Below are 20,945 nucleotides of genomic sequence, written 5' to 3'. Positions count from 1 at the left end.
CCTAGGGCCCAGAGCCGCAGGACCGGCCGTACGGGAGCCCGCCTGCACCCCCGTCCACAGCGCCCCCGCCCAGCACGCACATAGCCGGCAGCCAGCGTCTGGCAGCTGACGGGCCTGGGGTTCCGGGTGGCCAGCGCCGTCCGGTTGTTGCAGTCGACATGGATCTTCGGGGCCGGGCAGCCTGCGGGACGGAAGGGGCCACATCAGCTCAGGTGAAGTTGGGTGCGGGGCTCGCGCAGGCGATGGAGGGGGAGCAGGTTGGGGGGCGGCAGGCCATGCACAGGGCAGCAGCCACTTACGCTGGTAGGGCTGCTTGACCTGCAGGCAGTGCAGCCTCCCGTTCTGGCAAACGCTGTGAGGGAGAGGTGGGGGGGTGAATGGGGCCCTTCGGGGGCGGGCCCAGTGGCTCTGTGGGACTGGGCGGGGGTGTGGGCGCCCCCAGCAGAGCCGGCCCTCCCTCCCTGACCCCAGGCCACACACCATCGCTTCTCCTGCCTCAGGATGGTCTTCCCTGCCTCCAGGTAGAGGCCATCGTGGTAGCAGGAACACTTGGCCAGGACCACGCAGTGGCCCTTCTCGTCCAGGAAGGTGTGGTCGGGGCAGCCGCAGCCGTCCACGGGTGCGAAGCCCTTGACACAGTGGGTGTCAGGCTCAGACAGCGAGCGGCAGGTCGGCTGGCAGGTGGTCAGGTTGTACAGGAAGACCTGCGACCTGGGGCAGGAGCCCACGTCCTTGTCTGCAGAGGGGAGGGGCCGGCCTGAGGGGCGGGAGGACGGCCCGCAGCTCCCTTCCCCGAAAGCCAGCCCTGAGCCCCACATCTGGCCAGGACACCCACCCAGCCAGGGGGCCAACGAGGGCAGTCACCCCGGGACCCCTGGCCACACAGGTGCCCCAGCCCCCCGCACGCACCTCCCCTCTGAGCTAAGGCATCGTGGCCACAGTTCCAGGCCCCTCCCTGCAAGCAGAGGGGCCCAGGGCTGGTTTCCTGCTGCTTCCTAGCCGGGGAAGCTGGGAGTGAGGTCGGCCCCCTGCACCCTCAACCCTCGACGGCCAGGGTGAGCTGCCACCTGGGACAGCAGGGCCTGGAGGCCGGCCCGGGCCCAGGACACCTGGCACTCACTGCAGACGCGCTCCCGCCAGCCCCACAGCGTGACGCCCTTGATGGTGCAGGCGCGGGCGTAGGAGGACAGGGCCGCGCACATGCAGTCCTCCATGCTCTGACAGTTGCACGTGTCGTATTTGCACCTCTGTGGGGGCAAACAGGGCAGTGAACGGGGAGAGCTGGCTGGGGGACATCACACCCGTGTGAGCACACAGACACGCAGCATTTACGCACGTGCACACACACACCCAGCTATACACATGTGCTGTGCTCACACCCAGCCGTTTCGCACAGGAGCCGCGCAGGCAGCGGGGAGGGCAGTGCCTGGGGGCCGTTTCGCACAGGAGCCGCGCAGGCAGCGGGGAGGGCAGTGCCGGGGGCCCCCACCTTGTAGTACTCGGCTGGGTCCACGGCAGAGTGGCACTTGCTGAACGGGCTCTCTGTCTTCTTCAGCAGGGAGCACCAATGCTCGGCGTAGTTGGCTGGAGAGGGTTCAGCCCGTCAGTGCGGACGGCCCTCCAGCAAGCCCCCAGGTCAGGCTGCCCAGCCGCCCAGGCTGGAGCAGACACTGTCCCCTCGGTGGACCGAGCCCAGGCCCCTCCCTTCAGGGCAGGTCAGCACAGGACGGTGCCCCTTTGTAGGGCAAGGGCTCCCACCCCTCTCCTCTCTCCACCTCGTGGACGTGGCAGGTGACCTGGCAGGTGTTAGGGTGTCCTGTCAAGGCACCAGGCCAGCCCCCAGATGAGGGCCACCAGCCTGCGATTAGTAGCCCCGGCCCCTCTGCCATGTCACTGGGCAGGCTGCCACCGTGGGCCACCATAAACCAGCCGCAAGGCAGACGGCAGCAGGTGGACGGCTGGCTCTGTTGTCTCCACACGACACCCGCCCGCCGCGTCCCACCAGGAGCCCTGTGTGCGCCGGGCCAGCTCCCCAGCGGCCAGGCCTCACCGCTCTCGATGCTGAGGGAGCAGGGGTCATCCAGCCAGTCCAGCTTGTTGCGGCAGCTCGACTGGGCCTTCCAGGAGTTGGCGAAGCCGGCGCCCGTGGCCTCCACCAGCCCACCGGGCGTCCTGAAGTCGTCACCTTCAAGGCCGTTGAAGTTCCCGCAGAGGCCTGAGGGGCCAGGACAGGGTTGGGAAGGGTCGGGGGTCAGAGTGCGCAGGCCCGAGGGTGGCCTGCGTGGGGGGCGCTGGGCGGGGCCGCTCACCCTGCACCAGCCCCTGGGCGGCATGGTCCAGCGTCAGGAAGAGCTGCATGACCGGCACCAGCTGGACCTGCAGCCTGAGGCCGAAGGCGGTGGTCACGACGATGTGGTGGGAGGACGGTTGAAGGATGGAGAAGCTCGCTGCAAGGCAGGGGAGGGGAAGGGCCGTGGAGGGCTCGTGGGGAGGGCTCCCCTCCTTTCCCATCCCCCTCCCCCGTCTCCCTCCCCCCGCCCCGCCCCCTCCCCGGCATGGGCGCCCCGGAGCTGGACTCACCCGTCACGTGGGGCAGGTTCACCTTAAGCTCATTCAGCAGGACGCTGCCGTCCAACTTGAAGGCCACCACCTGTGGGCAAGGCCGAGTGCACACGGGGGCTGAGAAGGGCCTTGGGGCCCCCGGGGGTGCTGCGAGGGCAGGGGGCAGGGGCACCCACGTTCTTCTTGTTGTCAGCCAGCAGCACCACCGTCTTCAGGCAGGTCTGCTTGTCGGTGGAGCCACAGGGGGTCAGCTCGCCCAGGACGGCGTAGGAGTCATGGGTGTCCTGCGGGGAGGGCAGAGGGCGTTGCAGCCACGCAGCGGGTGGGGCAGGGGTCCAGCTCCACCCACATGCCCACCCGGGTGCCAGCCACCTTGGTCAGCACGTAGTAGCAGTCCCCGTGGAACGTGTACTTCCTCTCGTCGAAGGTGGTGATATGGGCGCCGCCCTCCAGGGCGCATGTCCCGGGACACTGCAGGTCCTGGCACACCCAGCGGCCGGCGCTGCAAACACTGCAGGGCAACAGGGCCAGGGTCAGGCTCGACCGCCACCCCTGCCCTCGGGACCCCCAGCCCACCTGGAAACCCTCCCGCTGGGACCCTCAGCCCACCTGGACTCCCCTCCCGCTGGACTCCCCTCCCGCTGGACCCCAGCCCATCGGGACGCCAGCCCACCTGGACCCCAGCCCGTTGGGACCCCAGCCCACCTGGACCCCAGCCCATCAGGACCCCAGCCCACCTGGACCCCAGCCCGTTGGGACCCCAGCCCACCTGGACCCCAGCCCATCAGGACCCCAGCCCACCTGGACCCCAGCCCATCGAGACCCCAGCCCATCGGGACGCCAGCCCACCCGGACCCCAGCCCGTTGGGACCCCAGCCCGTCGGGACCCCAGACCACCTGGACCCCAGCCCGTTGGGACCCCAACCCACCTGGGCCCCAGCCCATCAGGACCCCAGCCCGTCGGGACCCCAGCCCATCTGGACCCCTGAACCCCAGCCCGTCGGGACCCCAGCCCACCTGGACCCCAGCCCGTTGGGACCCCAGCCCGTTGGGACCCCAGCCCGTCGGGACCCCAGACCACCTGGACCCCAGCCCGTCGGGACCCCAACCCACCTGGGCCCCAGCCCATCAGGACCCCAGCCCGTCGGGACCCCAGCCCATCTGGACCCCTGAACCCCAGCCCGTCGGGACCCCAGCCCACCTGGACCCAGCCCGTCGGGACCCCAGCCCACCTGGGCCCCAGCCCATCGGGACCCCAGCCCATCGGGACGCCAGCCCACCTGGACCCCAAACAGTCAGGACCCCAGCCCGTCGGGACCCCAGCCCACCTGGACCCCAGCCCGTTGGGACCCCAGCCCGTTGGGACCCCAGCCCGTCGGGACACCAGCCCACCTGGACCCCAGCCCGTCGGGATGCCAGCCCACCTGGACCCCAGCCCGTCGGGACACCAGCCCACATGGACTCCCCTCCCGCTGGACTCCCCTCCCGCTGGACCCCAGCCCGTCGGGACCCCAGCTCCGGGACCCACCACTGCTCGCAGTTGTTGGTGATCTGTTTGCCAGGCGCGTACAGGTGTCCATGCAGCTTGCAGTGACACTGGTTCACAGGGATGCAGCCGTCACCCTTGATGTCATCGTACACAGTGCCTGGGACAGCGCGGGACATGTTCCATTCAGCCGGCCCGAACAGCGCCAGCGTCCCCCCTGGCGGGGCTGCCGCTTCCAGGGCCACAGCCAGGGGCCGGCCTCCCTGAAGGGGTGCTGCCAGCCAGGCCTCCCAGCCACAGACACCTATGGTCCTTTGGGGACAACTGTGGTCCCCACACTGTATCAGAGGGACCTGCTTCCAGGCTCAGAGCCACAGGCCAGGCAGGAGGAGGTCTGTCCACGGGTGATGAGCAGGAAGGTGACACTGCTGTGTGTATGTTGGGGGGTCTGCAGCCCTTGTAGCCCTTCTATCTGGACCTTGTCCCCGATGTCCCTGCAGGGCCCCGAGCTGTCGCTCTCCCTCAGCATGGCTGAGAGCCGAGGCCCAGGCAGCGAGGCGGCCGTCCCGCCAGGCACAGGCGGCGGGCGGTGCTTCAGGGCAGCGCTCTCCACTCCGCTGCCTGCGTGCGTCCCCAGCACTCACCTTCCGGGCAGAAACAGCCGTCCATGCGATGTTCCTCACACAGGCTGCTGACCTCCAGGTGTGAGCAGGTGTCCATGCAGGGCGAGCCGCTCTCCAGGTAAACCATGGTCCTGGGGCAGCTCTTAGCTGGACAGGCAGAGGCAGGCCCCTGAGCCGAGGGCAGGGCGCAGCGGGTGCCACGAAGGGTCCGTGCCGGCCTCGCGCCCCGGCTGAGCTGGGCACAGCATGGCTCCCAGTCCAGGGCGCAAAGGGCACCGCGCTCCCCGCGGATCATGCCCCACGTGCCCCCGGTTCCTGCCCGCGCGGCACTTACGGCAGAGCGAGGCGGTCCTCCAGTTCCGCGGCCTGCCACCGGCGTGCGAGCACTGGCGGGAGAACTCGGCGATGGTGCTGCAGACGCAGGAGGCGCCATGCGGGCACTGGCAGCGGTCCTGCACACAGGCCTGCACGTACAGCTCCAGCGGCACCAGGTTCCGGCAGTCCTCGAAGGCCGTGTGTGTCAGCAGCCTCTCGCACTCGGCGCGCTGGCGGGCAGTGGGTGGGGCTGCTCATGGCCTCCTCTCCCCTCCGCGCCACCGGGGCGGGCGCGGGGTCCCCAACAGAGGCCAGCAGGCACGGCTCTGGGGGGAGGTGCAGGCTCTGCTCCCACGGCCCCCTCCCCCCCGAATGGCCAGCGACTCACATGCTCAGAGCAGGACGCGGGGGTCGGCACCTCCTGGGGGTCCTCGCACACCTCCTCAGGCTTGTTCACCTTCTGCATGTTCCCAAATTCGACGGGACTGAAGAGCACGCCTGGGGGGCACAGCCGTTCAGCGGGGCCGGGCGGGGAGCCTGCCCGCAGCCCAGCCGCCAAGGCCCGAGGAGGCCCTCACCATTGGAGAGGAACTCAGAGTAGGTCTGCAGGCCGTTGTAGTCACCGCAGAGGCCGCACGTGTGGTTCCGGAACTTACTGTCCAGCTCCAGCTGTCCGGGGAAGGGAGACAAGTGAGCAGGCCGTGGGGCAGCCAGGTCAGCCTCAGAACCCTGCCTGAACGGGTGTCAGCCGTGGTGGGAGAGCTGGGGTTAGCTGGGGGGAGGGGGCGGGGGAAGGGGCAGGGCCAGCACCACCCCGGGCCAGAGGGTCCCCTCACGGGGTGGGCCGCCTGACCCCCGCTCTGCCTCCAGCCTCTCCACCTGCCCAAAGGCCACACAGCGCCCCAGCCCGCCCAGACCCCCTCTTGGTCCCCTGGGGTCCCCGAGGCCCGTGACACACCATGACCGAGTCCTCCCGGTTCCACATGAGCATGAGGCCGGCACGGGAATAGACCTTGGTGTAGGCGTCATTCTGCTCGATGAGCAGCCCCGGGCTGTAGTGCGGGCTGCTGACCCTGGGGGATGGGCACCGGGGTCACGCCGGCCCACGCAGCACCCACGTGGCAGAGGGGCTGAGGCTGGGGGCGTGGGTGGGGTGGCCGGCTCCCAACCGGAGCCACAAGCAGTGTGGCCACCCTCTGGGGGCACTCGAGCCGTGGCCCAGCCCCTGTCCACCTGCCTGGCTAGGTCCTCCGGGCCGAGCCACACCCGCCGGCCCAACGCCCTCTCCACACCCCCTCCCTGGGCTCTGCTCTGGGCAGGGCCCCCAGGGAGCCCGTAAAGCCCTGGGAGGAGGGGGGCCAGGCTGGAGAAGCCCCACCCGCCCCATCGCCCAGGGCAGGCGCCGCACCCACCCCACGCTGCCCCTGTGGGCCCTGTTCCCACCCCCTGCTCTGAGCCTGGGCTTCGGGGAATCGAAATCCCTTGCAGCAGGGGAAGGGCAAACCCTGCAGGTGGGGACGCCCCCTGCACCCCAACCCCCGCCCGCCCGGGGCAGGAATGAGCTCAGGGCCCCTTTGTTCCTGAGACAACGCGGGACAACGTGGGGGAAGGAGGAACGGGCCTCCCGTGGGCTCCTGTAACCCTAGCTTGGGCTGCCAGGCCACCCTGCCCAGCACGGTCCAGCCCAGAGCCTGGTGGGCTGCCAGCAGCGGGGCTGGAGGAGACTCACTGGTAATAAAGCTCTCTCCCCAACACTCTCCTTCTTAGCCGGCGGGGCAGTGGGGGGAGGTGGGGGGAAGGGAGGGCAAGCGGGGGCACTGGCTCACAGGACGTGGGAAGGGACACTGCCTGGCCACTCACACGGCGCCGTTCACCACAGCGAGCTGCCTGGTGAGGTAGATGGCATCACCCTTGACGGTCAGCAGGATGTACTCGACCTGGGGGTGGCCCCCACTGCGGCCGGGGGCCCGTTTCAGGTGCACAGCGAACTCCTGGTAGGTGTCCCGGCAGTCAGAGGCGAAGTTGTAGTCGCACAGCCCGGGGAAGTGGAAGACGTCTCCGTCGAAGGTCTTGTAGTGGGAGTTGCCCCACGTGCTGCAGACGCTCTGGCCGTGGTTCCGGGTCCTGCCTGCTGGGGCGCAGCGGGTGGGCACGTGAGCAGCCCATGTCGCCAGGAAGCCCGTCCGTCCGAGGCTCTGGCCTGGCAGCGGCCCTCTGAGGACCCTCCAGAGGCGCCCCGCAGCAGCTCAGAGCCCGTCGGGGTCTCGGCCCAGGCCCCAGGGAGGGTCGTCCTGCGGGGGTCCTCTGCTGGACACTGGCCACCCCATCCACGCAGTCTCAGCCCCCTGAAAGGGCGTCTCCAGCCGCCGCGCCCTCCCACCCTGACCCTGCGGGGGATGCGGCTGTGTGCTGAGCGGGGAGCAGGGCCAGAGGGGCTGTCGGGCTCCCTGGCGCCCTGTCAGCCTGGCCCAGCTCCCCACCCCGGTCTCCACCACACTCCGTCCATCGACACCCCAGCCAGCACCCCAGCCCCGCTCCAGCCGCCCCTCATCCCGCAGAAGATCTGTGCCAGACCCCTCAGAGGGAACCTGCGTCATGTTCATCCGTATGGGGCCAGCTCCCCCTTCCCCCAGCCCTGCCACCACCCTGTCCCCAAGTGCCCTGCTGGGACAGAGATGTCCCCATCCTACATCTGCATGGTCTTCTCTGGCTGAAGCCACCCCTTGAGCAGAGACCCAAACAGCTGGCTCTGCTGAAGGGCCCAGCTTGGTCTTGACCCCCAGTCCCGGTACTGATACCGGGACTGGGGGCCTCCCCTGGCCCGGCCCCTCCTGGCAGGCCCCTGCCTCCCCTAGGCCCACAGGCAGCCACCCAGACCGGTGCGTCCGCCTGGGACTGTCCCCTGGATACACACTCTGGCCAGGCAATCACCTTCAGAAGCATGGTGGGAACCCAAGACCCCCTTCCTCCCTCCCTCCCTCCCTTCCTTCCTTCCTTCTTTCCTCCCTCCCTTCCTTCCTTCCTTCCTTCCTTCCATCCCTCCACCCAAAGTCAGCAGGGGTGGGGCTGCAGGAGGCCTGGCCCACGCTGTCCACCCCAAAGCCCGGGCCGAGGGAAACACCTCTACCCCAGGCAGGACCATGTGCCCTGGGCCGCCCGGTCTTCCTGCCCACACCCTCTCACCTCTCCGGAGTTCTGAGCCCCCGGCCCAGGTCAGAGTCAGGCAGAGGGCCACCAGGAGGGCTAGTGGCAGCCCCATGGTGGCCAGAAACCTGGTGTGGGAGAGCGACCGGGGCAGGGGTCTGGGCCTTATATGGCCCCGCAGAGCAGTCGGAGGGTGGGGAGGGCAGGGGAGGGGCGAGGGGTGGGTGGGGCACTGCCAGATTGTCAGGAAAGCAGCTGCGGGGGCTCCAAGGGCCCTGGTGGGGAAATATTGATTCAGGTTATCTGAGGTTTATTTTTTATTGCTCCCGGGTTAGAGCTGGCTCTGCCCAGAATGTGGCAGCCCCAATTACCCGATTCCAACACACACCCAAGGCGGACCTCCGTCCCTCCCAGCCACTAGCGGAACCAGGCCCGGGACAGGGAGGACCTGGCCCCCCATTTTTTTAATGTGGAATCTAATTTTTTTTTTTTTTTTGGCCGCGTTGGGTCTTTGTTCCTGCACGCGGGCTTTCTCTAATTGAGATGAGCGGAGGCTACTCTTGGTTGTGGTGCTCAAGTTTCTCATTGCTGTGGCCTCTCTCGTTGCGGAGCACGGGCTCTAGGCGCGCGGGCTTCAGTAGTTGTGGCTCACGGGCTCTAGGGTTCAGGCTCAGTAGTTGTGGCGCGCGGGCTTAGTTGTTCCGCGTCATGTGGGATCTTCCCAGACCAGGGCTCGAACCCGTGTCCCCTGCATTGGCAGGCGGACTCTCAACCACTGCGCCACGAGGGCCGTCCGGAAGCACGTCCTGGCAGCCAACAGGCTCCCCGAACCCCACCCCACCCATTCAGCATCTCTGGCACGGCGAACGTCAAATGGGGTGCCTCCCAAGGGGCCCCGACGAACTACTGCCTGGTGTGGGCTCCCACTCTGGGGGCCTGTCGGAGACCTCCTGGACCTCAGCCTCCCCAGCCAGGGGCCCGAGCTCCGGGTCAGGGTAAGGGGGCCCCTGCTCTCCCTGAACCCCGCTGCCGAGGCAGGGAGGGCATGGGCTCCTGTGGGGTCCAGGGGGTGCCCCATTTCCGCACCAATTCCTTCCCATACCTCGTTGAGCTCGGTCAGGGGCCCCCGGCTCCGGCCCACCCTCTAATCCCCTCCTTTCCCAGGCCAAGCCAGCCTCTGGAATTACATGTAATTGGGACTTGGGGAGCCCAGCCAGGGGATGCTGTAACAGAATCACATCCTCTGGGACACAGGGCACCGGGCTCGAGGCTGAGAGTAGCCGTCCCCAAGGGGAGTGGGGCCGGGGCCGGACACGAGCACGGCCTGGCAGGCACAGGCCCGGCCCTGCAGCCTCCCCAGGACGGTGGGGAGAACCAGGGAAGAGGGTGGGGCAGCCACGCAGGTGCTCCCGGGCCGGGCCTCTGGTGGGAAGAGGGTCCTGCCCCAGAGAGGAACTATGGCCTCCAGGGCATCTCAGACCCTCCAAGTGAGCCCGAGCATGTCTGGAAATGCCTTGAGGACGTGGCATTTGAGCTGCGCTGGCCCCAAGCCTTAGCAACCTCTGGGTGGGCACCCATGTCGCTGGTGGGTAAACCGAGGTCGGGGCCTCCCCTCCCTGCATTCCTCCCTTCTGAAAACAAACGTGCATCTTGAATTCGACTTTTGACTTTGGCCAGCGCAATTGTGGAGAACAGCTCTGATGGTCGGGGGGCCTCGGTCTCCAACCTCGGGGCCCCTGAGTTTCAGGGGCAAGTGGGAGAGGTTCATCTCAACTGTTACTCTGGACAAGGGGGCTGCCCAGTGGTGGGGGCCATGGGACCCTGAGTCCGGCGCCCCTGCAGAGGCAGTGACCAGAAGCTGGGGCCTTGGCCTGGCACCTCCCGGGGGCCCTTCCTCTGCAGACAGGCCCTCCACACCACTGCAACAGCACCCAGGGCCACGAGCTCTGCTCACAGCACCTGACGATTCCCGGGGTCCCCGCGGAGCCAAGACATCAAAGGACGGGTACCCCCAGGGTCAAAGAGAGTGACTGGGAGCCATGGTCCCCAGGCCTGACCCTCCTGGGGGCCTGAGGTAAAGCCCCTCATCCTGTCCTGCTGTGCTGCCAGCCCCAGGCCCAGGGGCCCAGGGACCCAGGCACGTGGGGGACAGCGTTCGGCTCGAGCCAGGAGGAGCAGGGATCAGGCAACCAGAGCAGCTGGCCCAGCAGGCTCATCGTGCCACTTCCCGTGGGGCTTGCATGGGCTGGCACTGCGCCCTGGGGAAACCCAAGGACAGGGCCCCCTCTGCGGCCCCCAGGGGCAGTGATTTTCCATGCCAGGCTCCCTCTGCCCTGGTGGGAATCAGAGATTCCTGGCCAAAGACAGGACGCGCAGCACAGCCCCGAGTCTAAGAAGGTGGGGTCCTCCCTGGGGTCTGAGAAGGTGGGGTTGGGTCCCCCCTGGGTCTGAGAAGGTCAGCCCCATGGACCCTCTGGGTGGGGAAGCCAGTGTCCCAAGGCCCACACCCCTCTTGGCACAGACGCAGGTTCTCGGGTGGGACCCGTGAGCAGTGCCATTAGGCGCTCAGCCTGGGGTGGGCACGAGAGGGCAGGAGGGATGGGGCTGGCGGGAGGAGATGGGGAGGGCTTGGGGCCCCCATGCGACCTCTGGTCAGTCTCCCGGCCGCTGGGCAAACTCAGTCATGGCGGGTCCCTAGCAGGTAAGTCCCTGGAAAGTACCTGACTAGGACACCTGGGTTCTTAGACATGTCCATCCATCCATCACTTTAATTCTTGTGGATGCAGGAGGAGGCCCCTCGGCCTGTGACACTCCACTCAGTGCGCTGGAGCCCCGTTCCCGCCCTACCGGGACCCCCACCCTTCACTGAGGCAGAGTTGAGGAAACTGCCCAGCGTCCCTCTGTGACAAGGCTGTGACGCCCGAAGGCCACCAGGACACCACTCTGGCCAGCCACGGTCGGGGGCTGCTGAGGGGGCTGACTGCCTGCCCACCAGTCAGGTGGACCCCCCGGGGCACAGACCCACACACACACACGCACACCGGCCTGGGCAGCCCCGGGCCTCCCCCGCCAGGGCCCACACCCAGCAGTGTTTACCCCAACAGGACGCTGTTCCCAGGACTACCATCTCGGAAATCACAGTCTTGACCACAGGGAGGAGGCCACAGAGACGTCACGAAACGCAGCCTAAAACAACTGGCCACGGCGATCTGTCCACAAACCCTGCCTCATCAGGAAGTGGGAGGGCGGGGACCGGGGGCAGCGGGGGAGGGCGACTCATCAGGCAGTGGGAGGGAGGAAGGGCGGAGGGGGTCTGTAAAAGAACAAGGATCCATATGTGTAGACCCTTCTCAGACCCTTGGCCCAATCCCAGGCCGACGGCTCCGGTGGTCCGGCCTCGGTGGGCAGATGGAGGGTGTGCCCAGGGAAGTCGTGGGTTCCTAGCCCTCGGGACACCCAAGGGAGCCCACAGCCCCAGCCAGACACCGGACAGAGTCCCCGGTAGGTAAGTGTCTGAGGACTCGGAGGCAGGCAAAGAGAACACCAGCCATGCCCACCGCCTCCCCATGTGCTCCCTGAGGCAGTGGAAAGGGTAACTCAGACCTGGCCAGCACCCTCAGAGGATCTGAAAGACCTGGGGGTGTGCAGGCCCAGGCCTCATACCACCTCCCCTGGCCTGCAAGGGTTTACAGTAGGACATGACGTATCTGCCCCTGCCATGCTTGAAGAGTAGGTGGGTTAACACACAAAGGTGTTTGCTCCCGAGCAAGTGGGGCGGGGCCAGGTCAGCGGGCTCTGCTCCGCAGGGCAGGCAGGCACAGGCCCGGCCTCCTTGGGGGTAAAGGGCCACTGCACCTCAGGAGACCGGTCACCTTCCAGCAGTCATCCCCGCCTCGAGACCTGGTCCTTACACTGACCATTTTCCTCACCAACCTGGCTGCACTGTGTGACCCCTGTGGCCTTCAGGCTGTGAGCACCTTGAGGGCAGCAGCCTATGTGGGCTCCTCTGTGGGCTAGCGTCACAGTAGTCACTCAATAACTTTGCTTCTGGGTAGGTATGTGGCTAGGTGGATGGGTGACTAGATGAGTGAATGAGTGGATGCATCTGTGGGTAAATGATGGATGGGTGGATGGATGGATGGGTGGGTGGATGGATGAGTGGGTGGATGGATGGATGGGTGGGTGGATGGATGGGTGGGTAGATGGGTGAATGAGTGGATGCATAGGTGGGTAAATGATGGATGGATGATGGATAGATGGATGGATGGATGGATGGATGGATGGGTGGATGGGTGGATGGATGGATGGGTGAGTAGATGGGTGGGTGGGTGGGTGGGTGGATAGGTAGATGGGTGGATGGATGGATGGATGGATGGATGGGTGGATGGGTGGATGGATGGATGGGTGAGTAGATGGGTGGGTGGGTGGGTGGGTGGATAGGTAGATGGGTGGATGGATGGATGGATGGATGGATGGATGGATGGATGGGTGAGTGGATGGATGGGTAGATGGATGGATGGGTGGATGGATGGATGGATGGGTGGGTAGATGGGTGGATGGGTGGGTGGATGGGTAGATGGGTGGGTGGATGGATGGATGGATGGATGGGTGTGTGGATGGGTGGATGGGTGGATGGATGGATGGGTGGATGGGTGAGTGGATGGATGGGTGGGTGGATGGGTAGATGGATGGATGGGTGGATGGATGGATGGGTGAGTGGATGGATGGGTATATGGGTGGATGGGTGGGTGGATGGGTAGATGGATGGATGGATGGATGGATGGATGGATGGATGGGTGGGTGGGTGGATGGATGGGTGGATGGAGGGATGGATGGGTGGATGGATGGATGGGTGAGTAGATGGGTGGATGGGTGGGTGGATGGGTAGATGGGTGGATGGATGGGTGGGTGGATGGATGGATGGGTGGGTGGATGGATGGATGGGTGGGTGGATGGATGGGTGGGTAGATGGGTGAATGAGTGGATGCATAGGTGGGTAAATGATGGATGGATGATGGATAGATGGATGGATGGATGGATGGATGGATGGGTGGGTGGATGGATGGATGGATGGATGGGTGGATGGGTGGATGGATGGATGGGTGAGTAGATGGGTGGATGGGTGGGTGGATGGGTAGATGGGTGGATGGATGGATGGATGGATGGATGGGTGGATGGATGGATGGGTGGGTGGATGGGTAGATGGATGGATGGATGGATGGATGGATGGATGGATGGATGGACGGATGGATGGATGGGTGAGTGGATGGATGGGTGGATGGATGGATGGGTGGATGGATGGATGGATGGGTGGGTAGATGGGTGGATGGGTGGGTGGATGGGTAGATGGATGGATGGGTGGGTGGATGGGTAGATGGATGGATGGGTGGGTGGATGGGTAGATGGGTGGATGGATGGATGGATGGATGGATGGATGGATGGATGAGTGGATGGGTGCATGGATGGATGGATGGCTAGATCGATGGGTGAATGAGTGGACAAACAAACAAAATCTCTAGGAGGGGTGGGGTGTGCCTTTTGTAGTAGCTCCACAGGGCTCCCACCTCATGAGGGTTCATTGTGTTTGGGCGATGGCCAGGTACTCAATCACCCCCCCTTATCATTAAAGTCCTCCACAACCTTGGGAGGCAAGTGCTCACACTACTTCATTCTAGAGACAAGGAAACCAATGATCGGAGAAAGTGAAAGAGCTCCCTGACCTCGCCCAGCCAGAGGCCACTCACAGTGGTCCTCTCTGCCCCCAGCCCACGCTGTCCACCACTTGGCAATTGTGTGACCATTTTTCAAGAAGGTTGACTGTTGCTCTTTGCGGAAACCAGTATGAGTAACAGAAAATCAGGTTCCTGGGTGGTGTCATAGCCCCAGGGGAGGAATCTGCTTCTCCTGCCTTCCTGGAGTGGTTCCCCAAGGACAGAGCACCTCCCCCCATCCCCCGCTTTTCCTGCACCCCCCCACCAGTGAAGCTGATTCATCCATTTGCAATACAGTTAGATTGCTTTGTCACATTTCTGCACGCCATCCTGGGATCCCTCAACCTCCTAATTAGCTCTTGTATTTTGCATGCATTAAGGTTCACTATTTGTGCTGCAACGTTCTATGGGTTTTGACAAATACATGGTGTCATGCACCCCCATTAGGTATCAAATCTCCTTTCACCTCCTCAACCCTCCCCACCAAAACCCCAGCAAGCACTGATCTTTTCCACCATCGCTATAGTTTTGGCTTGAATATATTTTTATGATTAATTTTAGATCTCTAACTGCTAAATTAATTCTAGAACGTCATGCAGCCATTATAAATTATGGCTATGATATTCTGTTGCAAGAAGGAAAACACTTAGGATTCACTGGTCTGGAAAACTCAGGACAAAATTTTGTCTAACAGAACCAATCTGAAATATTTTTTCGAAGTTTTACAGAGGTGAAATTGATATACAATAAAGTGTTGATTTGATCAGTTTTGACATAAATACACACCTGAAGCCATCGCCACCATCAGGACGGTCAACGTGTGTACAGCAGTCGCCCAGGAAATCTCATACCCCTTCCCCACGTACCGCTTCCTGGCCCCAAGGGTTAGCTTGCATTTTCTAGAATTTTATGTAAATAGATCCATACACAGGTACTGGTTTTTGGTTTGGCTTCTTTCACTCAGCATAATTTTTTTTTTCCAAAAAAAGGTGACTTTTATTTTGGAGAGATTATCGAAGCAGACAACCCTTAGGAAAGCACCACTTCCAAATCAGTGGAGCAAAAGCCTTTGAAACCCTGGCCTATTTTCCAGATATATCCATATCTTTTGACTATTATAAATTCTGAGGTCTCTTCTGTACTTTCGTCTAAACTTTGAATTTTTCCCTCTTATTTCTGCTCACTGGGTCAGCCCGTATTCCTCACACACGTTGGGGGGGAAGAGAAAGCTTACTTTGTGGGGATCTGCTTTCTGGACATGGGTGGTCAGTTTCTCAGGGGATCATCAACTGGTTTTTTTTTTTTCCTATTTTTTGGCCGCGCTGCACGGCTTGCTGGATTTTAGTTGCCCGACCAGGAATCAAACCCGGGCCCCCTGCAGTTGACGCGCGGAGTCCTAACCGCTGCACCGCCAGGGGAGTCCCCATCAAGTGGTTTTTATTCTGATGTTCCAGCTTCCGGTCTCTGGCTGCTTCCTCTGTTTGCCATTATTGCCGCTGGCTCTTCACAGAATCAGCATAACTATTTTGAGATGCATCCGCCATGTTGCTTGCAGGAATGGGTCATTCTTTTTTATGACTGAGTGGCTTTCTTTTGGGTGGAAATAAAAGTGTTTATTTCTTCAGCTGCGGATGGCCTTTGGGCTGTTTCCAGTTTGGGACCATCACAGATCACACTGCCATGAGCGTGTGCACAGGTGTCTTTGCACTGACCTGGGAGCGGAGTGTCTGGACCGCACGGCATGTGCGTGTTCCAATTTCTCTGAAACGGCCAGGCTGTTTCCAGAGGGGTTGTGCATCACATCCCCTCATCGGTGGATGAGACCTCCCCGACCCCGTCCCAGCCATGCCTTTGGCCTTTTCCATTTTGGCTGTTCTAATAGGTGCATGGTGGTGTCTCATCCTGGTTCGAGTTTGCATTTCTATTCACTAATGACGTTGAGAACACTTCCGTGTGCTTATCTGCCACCTACCTATCTTCTTTGCTGAAGTGTCTGCTCAGATCTTTTGCCAATTACTTATTGGGTTATTTGGGTGGTACTTTTAACTGAGATCTAAGAGTGGTTTATCTATTCGAGATAGCAGTTCGGTACTAGAGATACTCTTTGCAAATATTCTTCCTCTCTGTGGCTTGTTTTGTTCAGTCTCTTAACAGTGTCTTTGGAAGAGTAGAAGGTTTTCATTTTGATGAGGCCCAGTTCATCCATTTACTCTTTTATGGATGGTGCCTTCCGGATGATAGGGTATAGGTAAGAAGGCTTTGCCCAACCCAAGGTCACAAATATTTTCTCCTGCATTTTCCTCTAGAAGTATTATACCTTTAGGTTTTACACAATGCATTCTGAGATTATTTTTGCATATGGTGTGAGGCATGGCCTGAAGTTTCCTTTCCTTTCCCAATTGTTCCACCTCCTTCTGGACAAGGCTATCCTTGTTTCCCTGTGTTGCTCCTGTGTAAAAATTTAGTTTTTTATACTTGTGAATTTATTTCTGGACTCTCTCTTCTGTCACATTGGTCTACTTGTCTATCTTTGTGTTAATATCACACTGTTCTGATCACTGTAGCTTTGCAATAATTCTAATATCACCTAATGCTCACCCTCCGATTTTGTTTTTCTTTTCCAGAATTGTGGGTTTTGTTTTGTTTTGTTTTGTTTAGCTATTCTCTGTCCTCCACATTTCCATCTGAATTTTAGAATCAATTTGTCAATTTCTACCAAGAAAAAGTCTGCTAGTAGTTTGACTGAGATTGCATTGAATATATAGACCAGTTTGGGAAGAATTAAATCTTAGTAATACTGGGTCCTCCAACCCATGAGCAAGGTATATCTCTCCATTTATTTAGATCTTTCATTTCTATCAGCAGTGTTTTATAGTTTTCAATGTACGGGTCTTTCATTTCTTTTGTCAGATTTTTGTCTAAGCATTTCATGTTTTTTATCATATGGTAAATGGTCTTTTTATGTCAATCTCTGATTGTTCCTAATATATAAAAATACAGTTGATTTTTGTGGTACCTACAACCTTGATAAACTCACCCACTAATTATAGTAGCTTTTTTTGTATTTCAGGTTTTCTACATAGAAGATCATGTTACCTGTAACTAAACTTCTTCCTTTCCAGTCTAGTTCTTTTTTTTTTCTTTCTCTTCCTGGTTGTACTGGTAATGATTCCCAGCACAATGTTGATTATGATAAGAGCAGATATCCTGATCTTGTTTCTGATTCCAGGGAACAGCGTTAAGTCTGTAAGTATGACTCCAGCTGTAGGCTTTTTGTAGATATGCTCTTTATCAGGTTGAGGAAGTTCTCTTCTATTTTTAGTTTGCTGACAGATTTTATCTGGAAGTGGTGTTGAAATCTGTTAAATGCCTTTTTCTGCATCTATTGAGATGATCCTATAATTTTTCTTCTTTAGTCTGGTAATATTGTGAATTATAGTGATTCATGAATGGTAAGCCCACCCTGTATTCCTGGGGGAAAAAAATTTAGTCATGATTTTCATATGTTGCTGGATTTGATTTGCTAAAATTTTGTTTAGACTCTATGTTCATGGGGGAGATGCTCTACAGTTTTTTTCCCCCGTGGGGTGTTTTTGTGTGGTTTTGGCATCAGGGTAATACTGGCCACATAGAAAGAGTTGAAAATATTCCTTCTGGGGCTTCCCTGGTGGTTCAGTGGTTAAGAATCCGCCTGCCAATGCAGGGGACACAGGTTTGATCCCTGGTCTGGGAAGATCCCACATGTCGCGGAGCAACTAAGCCCATGCGCCACAACTACTGAGCCTGTGCTCTAGAGCCCGCGAGCCACAACTACTGAAGTCTGTGCGCCTAGAGCCTGTGCTTCACAAGAGAGGCCACCGCAATGAGAAGCCCACACACCGCAAGGAAGAGTAGCCCCCGCTCGCCGCAACTAGAGAAAGCCCGCATGCAGCAATGAAGACCCAGCACAGTCAAAAATAAATAAATAAATTTTTAAGAAAGAAAATATTTCTTCTTTTTCAGTCTTTATGGAAGAGTCTGTGCAGAGTTGGTATTATTTCTTCCTTAAATGCTTGATGGAATTCACCACTGAAGCAGTCTGGGCCTGGAGCTTTCTCTGTGGGGAGGTTTTTGGTTTGGTTTTGTTTTCTATTTCTTGAATATATAAGCCTATTCAGTTATTTCTTCTTCTTGAGTGAATTATGTCTTTCAAGGAATTTGTCCATTTCACCCAAGTTGCTAAATTTATTGGCAGAAAATTGTTCATAATATTCCCTTATTATCCTTTTAATATCTGTAGAATCTGTGGTGATGTCCCCACTCTCATTCCTAATACTGGTAATTTGCGTCTTCTTTCTTTTCCTTCTATCAGTCTGGCTCGAAGTTTATCTATTTTATCGACCTTCTCAAAGGCCCAGCTTTTGGGTCCTTTTTGCTTTTTTCTCCAGTACTTTGTTTTCTGCTTCCTCTTATTAACGATACTCCTTTCTTCCACTTACTTTGGATTTAATTTGCTCTTTTTCTTTTCTAATTTCTGAAGGTGGACTCTGAGGCATTGATGTGCGACCTTTCTTTCCTCATTGCTATTGCAGCTGCTTCGTGCCTGACAGGTCCCCCAAACACTGCCTTCACGGTATCCCCTCCTCCCTGGGGCTCTGTCTCTAGGGTGCCCATCTGCCCTCCAGTCTCTTTCCTGACTTTGGACCCTGGACTGACCTCGGAAGTCCACCCAGTACCAATTACTGTCCCATCAGAAAAATGAAACCACAGAAGGTATTTCAAACAGACAGGATTCAGCACAGAGCTAGTTACGCAAGTGCTGGAAGTTGTGAGGACAAAAGGAGGCCCTGAGGGAGCGGCAGGAAGTGGCTTCCACCCCCAGGGCTGGGGGGAGCAGAGAGGAGGGGCCTCTGGGGCTAGGGCGCAGCTGGTGGTGGGACCACCCAAAAGCCACCCTCTGGGACAGCAGGACTCCAAAAGAAGCCAGAAAGGGGACGGGAATTCCTCCTCCCTCTCCCCTCCCCACCCGCCAACAGTGCCTTCCAGGGAGGCAGCCGGCCAGGGAGTCCCCAGCCACAGGTATAAATCAGCCATCACTCACAGCACAGCACCTCAAATCCAGCGTGTTCAAACCATAAACACAGGATAGATGATAGATACATAGATATATAGATGATAGATAGATAGATAGGTGATAGATAATAATAATCGTGATAATAATAATAGCTAGATAGGTGACAGGTAGACGATAGATAGATGATAGATAGACAGATAGATAGAGGTAGATAGAAAGGTGATAGATAATAGATAATAATAATAATAGACAGGTGATAGATAGATAACAGACACACAGATGGGAGGTAGATAGATAGACAGACACATGGGCGATAGATGTGTATGCAGTTGGTGTCTTCCTAGCGCTGTCCACGGAGAGGGCCTGCAAACAGGACACCTCACGAGCAATGACCACCCAATGTGATGCACAACCCCTCTTGGTTCTCAACACCATCCTCCCATAAAAGGCACCAGGGTTCCTTGGAGAAGTAGCTGAGCTTCTGGGCAAGAACATTGAGATGACCCGGAGCAGCATTTCGTGACGTCAGAAAATAAGCGCCCCCCTAAGCGTCCACCGTCAGGAGCGAAGGCCTGCTGTCCCGCCACCGGGCCTGGATGGATGAAGGGCCGTGAGGCTGGACCCCAGGACAGCCCACAGCCGTTAAAAATCAAGTTCTCAGCGAATATCTAATGTTTGATTTCATTTCCCCGATCTACTGTTGGGAAAACAAGCCCATAAAACAACCTAAGGTGACAGCCAGGGAAAGAGGGGAGCGCCCAGCGGGCCAGGGCACGAGGAGACCCAGCAACGCCCTTGAAGGCTCATCACACCCAGCGAGGGTGTCGCCAGCCCCGCAGACCCGCCCCGTTCCTCCAGGACGAAGGTCCCCGTCAGCCCGCCCACCAGCTGCCCCTGGGCCAGGCGGTGGGCGCCCCTTGTTGAGAAGCCCTGTGGCCTCCAGCTGGCCGGGGTGTCCGTCTTCATCCACCGCTCACAGCGAGGGAAACGCAGGCAGGCGCGGGAACCCTTGCCTCCGGGCACCGGGGGCTCAGGGCTCCGAGGCAGGGGCGGGGGAGCCGGGGTGTGGCCCCTCTGTAGGAGACAGGACGGCGGTCTGCGTGTCCAGCTCCTGGGCTGGTAGAGCACGGCCGGCACTCAGAAAGGATCAGCGTGTCTGGCGTCTCTCCAAACCCCTGCCACGTGGGCGTGGGCGGGGTGACGTCACACCACTCACAGTGACGCCAAGGCCAGGCTCGCCCAAGGCCACAAACACCTGCTTCCTGGCCCTCGGGGACCTCCTGACGCAATCACACAGAACAGTAAAGATAGGACACCGGAAAGACAGGCGAACGTCAGTCCCCGGGCCCACATCCAGCATCCCACCCCCCGGGGCTGGGGGCTGGGGCCCTCCCTGACAGGACGGGAAGGCCTGGGCCTGAACCCCAGCTGCTCTCCAGGCCTCGGCTCTGAGACTCGAGACACACAGACACCTGGGCCCCGGGGGAAGCTCTGGGGACCCTTCTAGGGGCAGGAGACCCCGGGACACCCCATCCCGGCAGGACCCCTGGGCCTCTGAGCAGACAGGCACCAAGGACAGGGGCTCCCCAGGGAAGAGGAGGCAGCAAGGGTGGGGCGCGGGAGCGTCTGGCAGGTGGCAAAGGGGCCTGGTCTGAGCCCTGGGGCCCGCCAGGAATGGACCTCAAGCTAGAGGCCAGGACAGCACACGCACCAGGCTGCCCTGCTGTCCAGAAAACAGACAATAACAAGTGCAGACGAGAATGTGGAGAAACCAGAACCCCGTGCGCTGTTGGTGGGAATGTAAACCGGTGCAGCCGCTGTGGGAATGGTATGGAGGGTCCTCAAAAAATTTAAAACAGATCTACCATTTGATCCGGCATTCCCACTTCTGGGTACCTCCCCGGAAGAAGTGAAAGCAGGGACTCAGACACTTGCACACCCGTGTTCACAGCAGCTAAAACGTGGAAGCAACCCACGTGTCCACTGACGGACAAATGGGTACACGAAAGAAGGCAATTCTGACATGTACTATAATGTGGATGAATCTTGGG

At 59.8% G+C, this 20,945-nt stretch overlaps 1 protein-coding gene across 1 annotated transcript in view; it reads right to left on the bottom strand.

Annotated features, from left to right (window-relative positions):
- MUC2 (mucin 2, oligomeric mucus/gel-forming) overlaps window positions 1–8,245 on the bottom strand; it is a gene marked incomplete at both ends in the record, with an annotated part of 29,612 nt that extends 21,367 nt beyond the window's left edge. The window contains 18 exons of the mRNA XM_079928327.1: window positions 81–181; window positions 300–352; window positions 481–736; window positions 1,121–1,247; window positions 1,490–1,584; window positions 2,051–2,215; window positions 2,310–2,447; window positions 2,581–2,650; window positions 2,739–2,846; window positions 2,935–3,073; window positions 4,091–4,208; window positions 4,693–4,818; window positions 5,006–5,216; window positions 5,375–5,484; window positions 5,565–5,655; window positions 5,945–6,059; window positions 6,847–7,117; window positions 8,170–8,245. Of these exons, the coding sequence (XP_079784453.1) occupies window positions 81–181; window positions 300–352; window positions 481–736; window positions 1,121–1,247; window positions 1,490–1,584; window positions 2,051–2,215; window positions 2,310–2,447; window positions 2,581–2,650; window positions 2,739–2,846; window positions 2,935–3,073; window positions 4,091–4,208; window positions 4,693–4,818; window positions 5,006–5,216; window positions 5,375–5,484; window positions 5,565–5,655; window positions 5,945–6,059; window positions 6,847–7,117; window positions 8,170–8,245 (2,370 nt within the window). The remainder of the gene's footprint in view (window positions 1–80; window positions 182–299; window positions 353–480; window positions 737–1,120; window positions 1,248–1,489; window positions 1,585–2,050; window positions 2,216–2,309; window positions 2,448–2,580; window positions 2,651–2,738; window positions 2,847–2,934; window positions 3,074–4,090; window positions 4,209–4,692; window positions 4,819–5,005; window positions 5,217–5,374; window positions 5,485–5,564; window positions 5,656–5,944; window positions 6,060–6,846; window positions 7,118–8,169) is intronic.
- Between the last annotated feature and the right edge of the window lie 12,700 nt (window positions 8,246–20,945).

Source organism: Stenella coeruleoalba (genome assembly GCF_951394435.1).
Source record: "Stenella coeruleoalba genome assembly, chromosome: 8".
NCBI classification, from domain to species: domain Eukaryota; kingdom Metazoa; phylum Chordata; class Mammalia; order Artiodactyla; family Delphinidae; genus Stenella; species Stenella coeruleoalba.
Note: the sequence above shows the minus strand (reverse complement) of the source record. Positions and strands in the feature narration are given on the sequence as shown.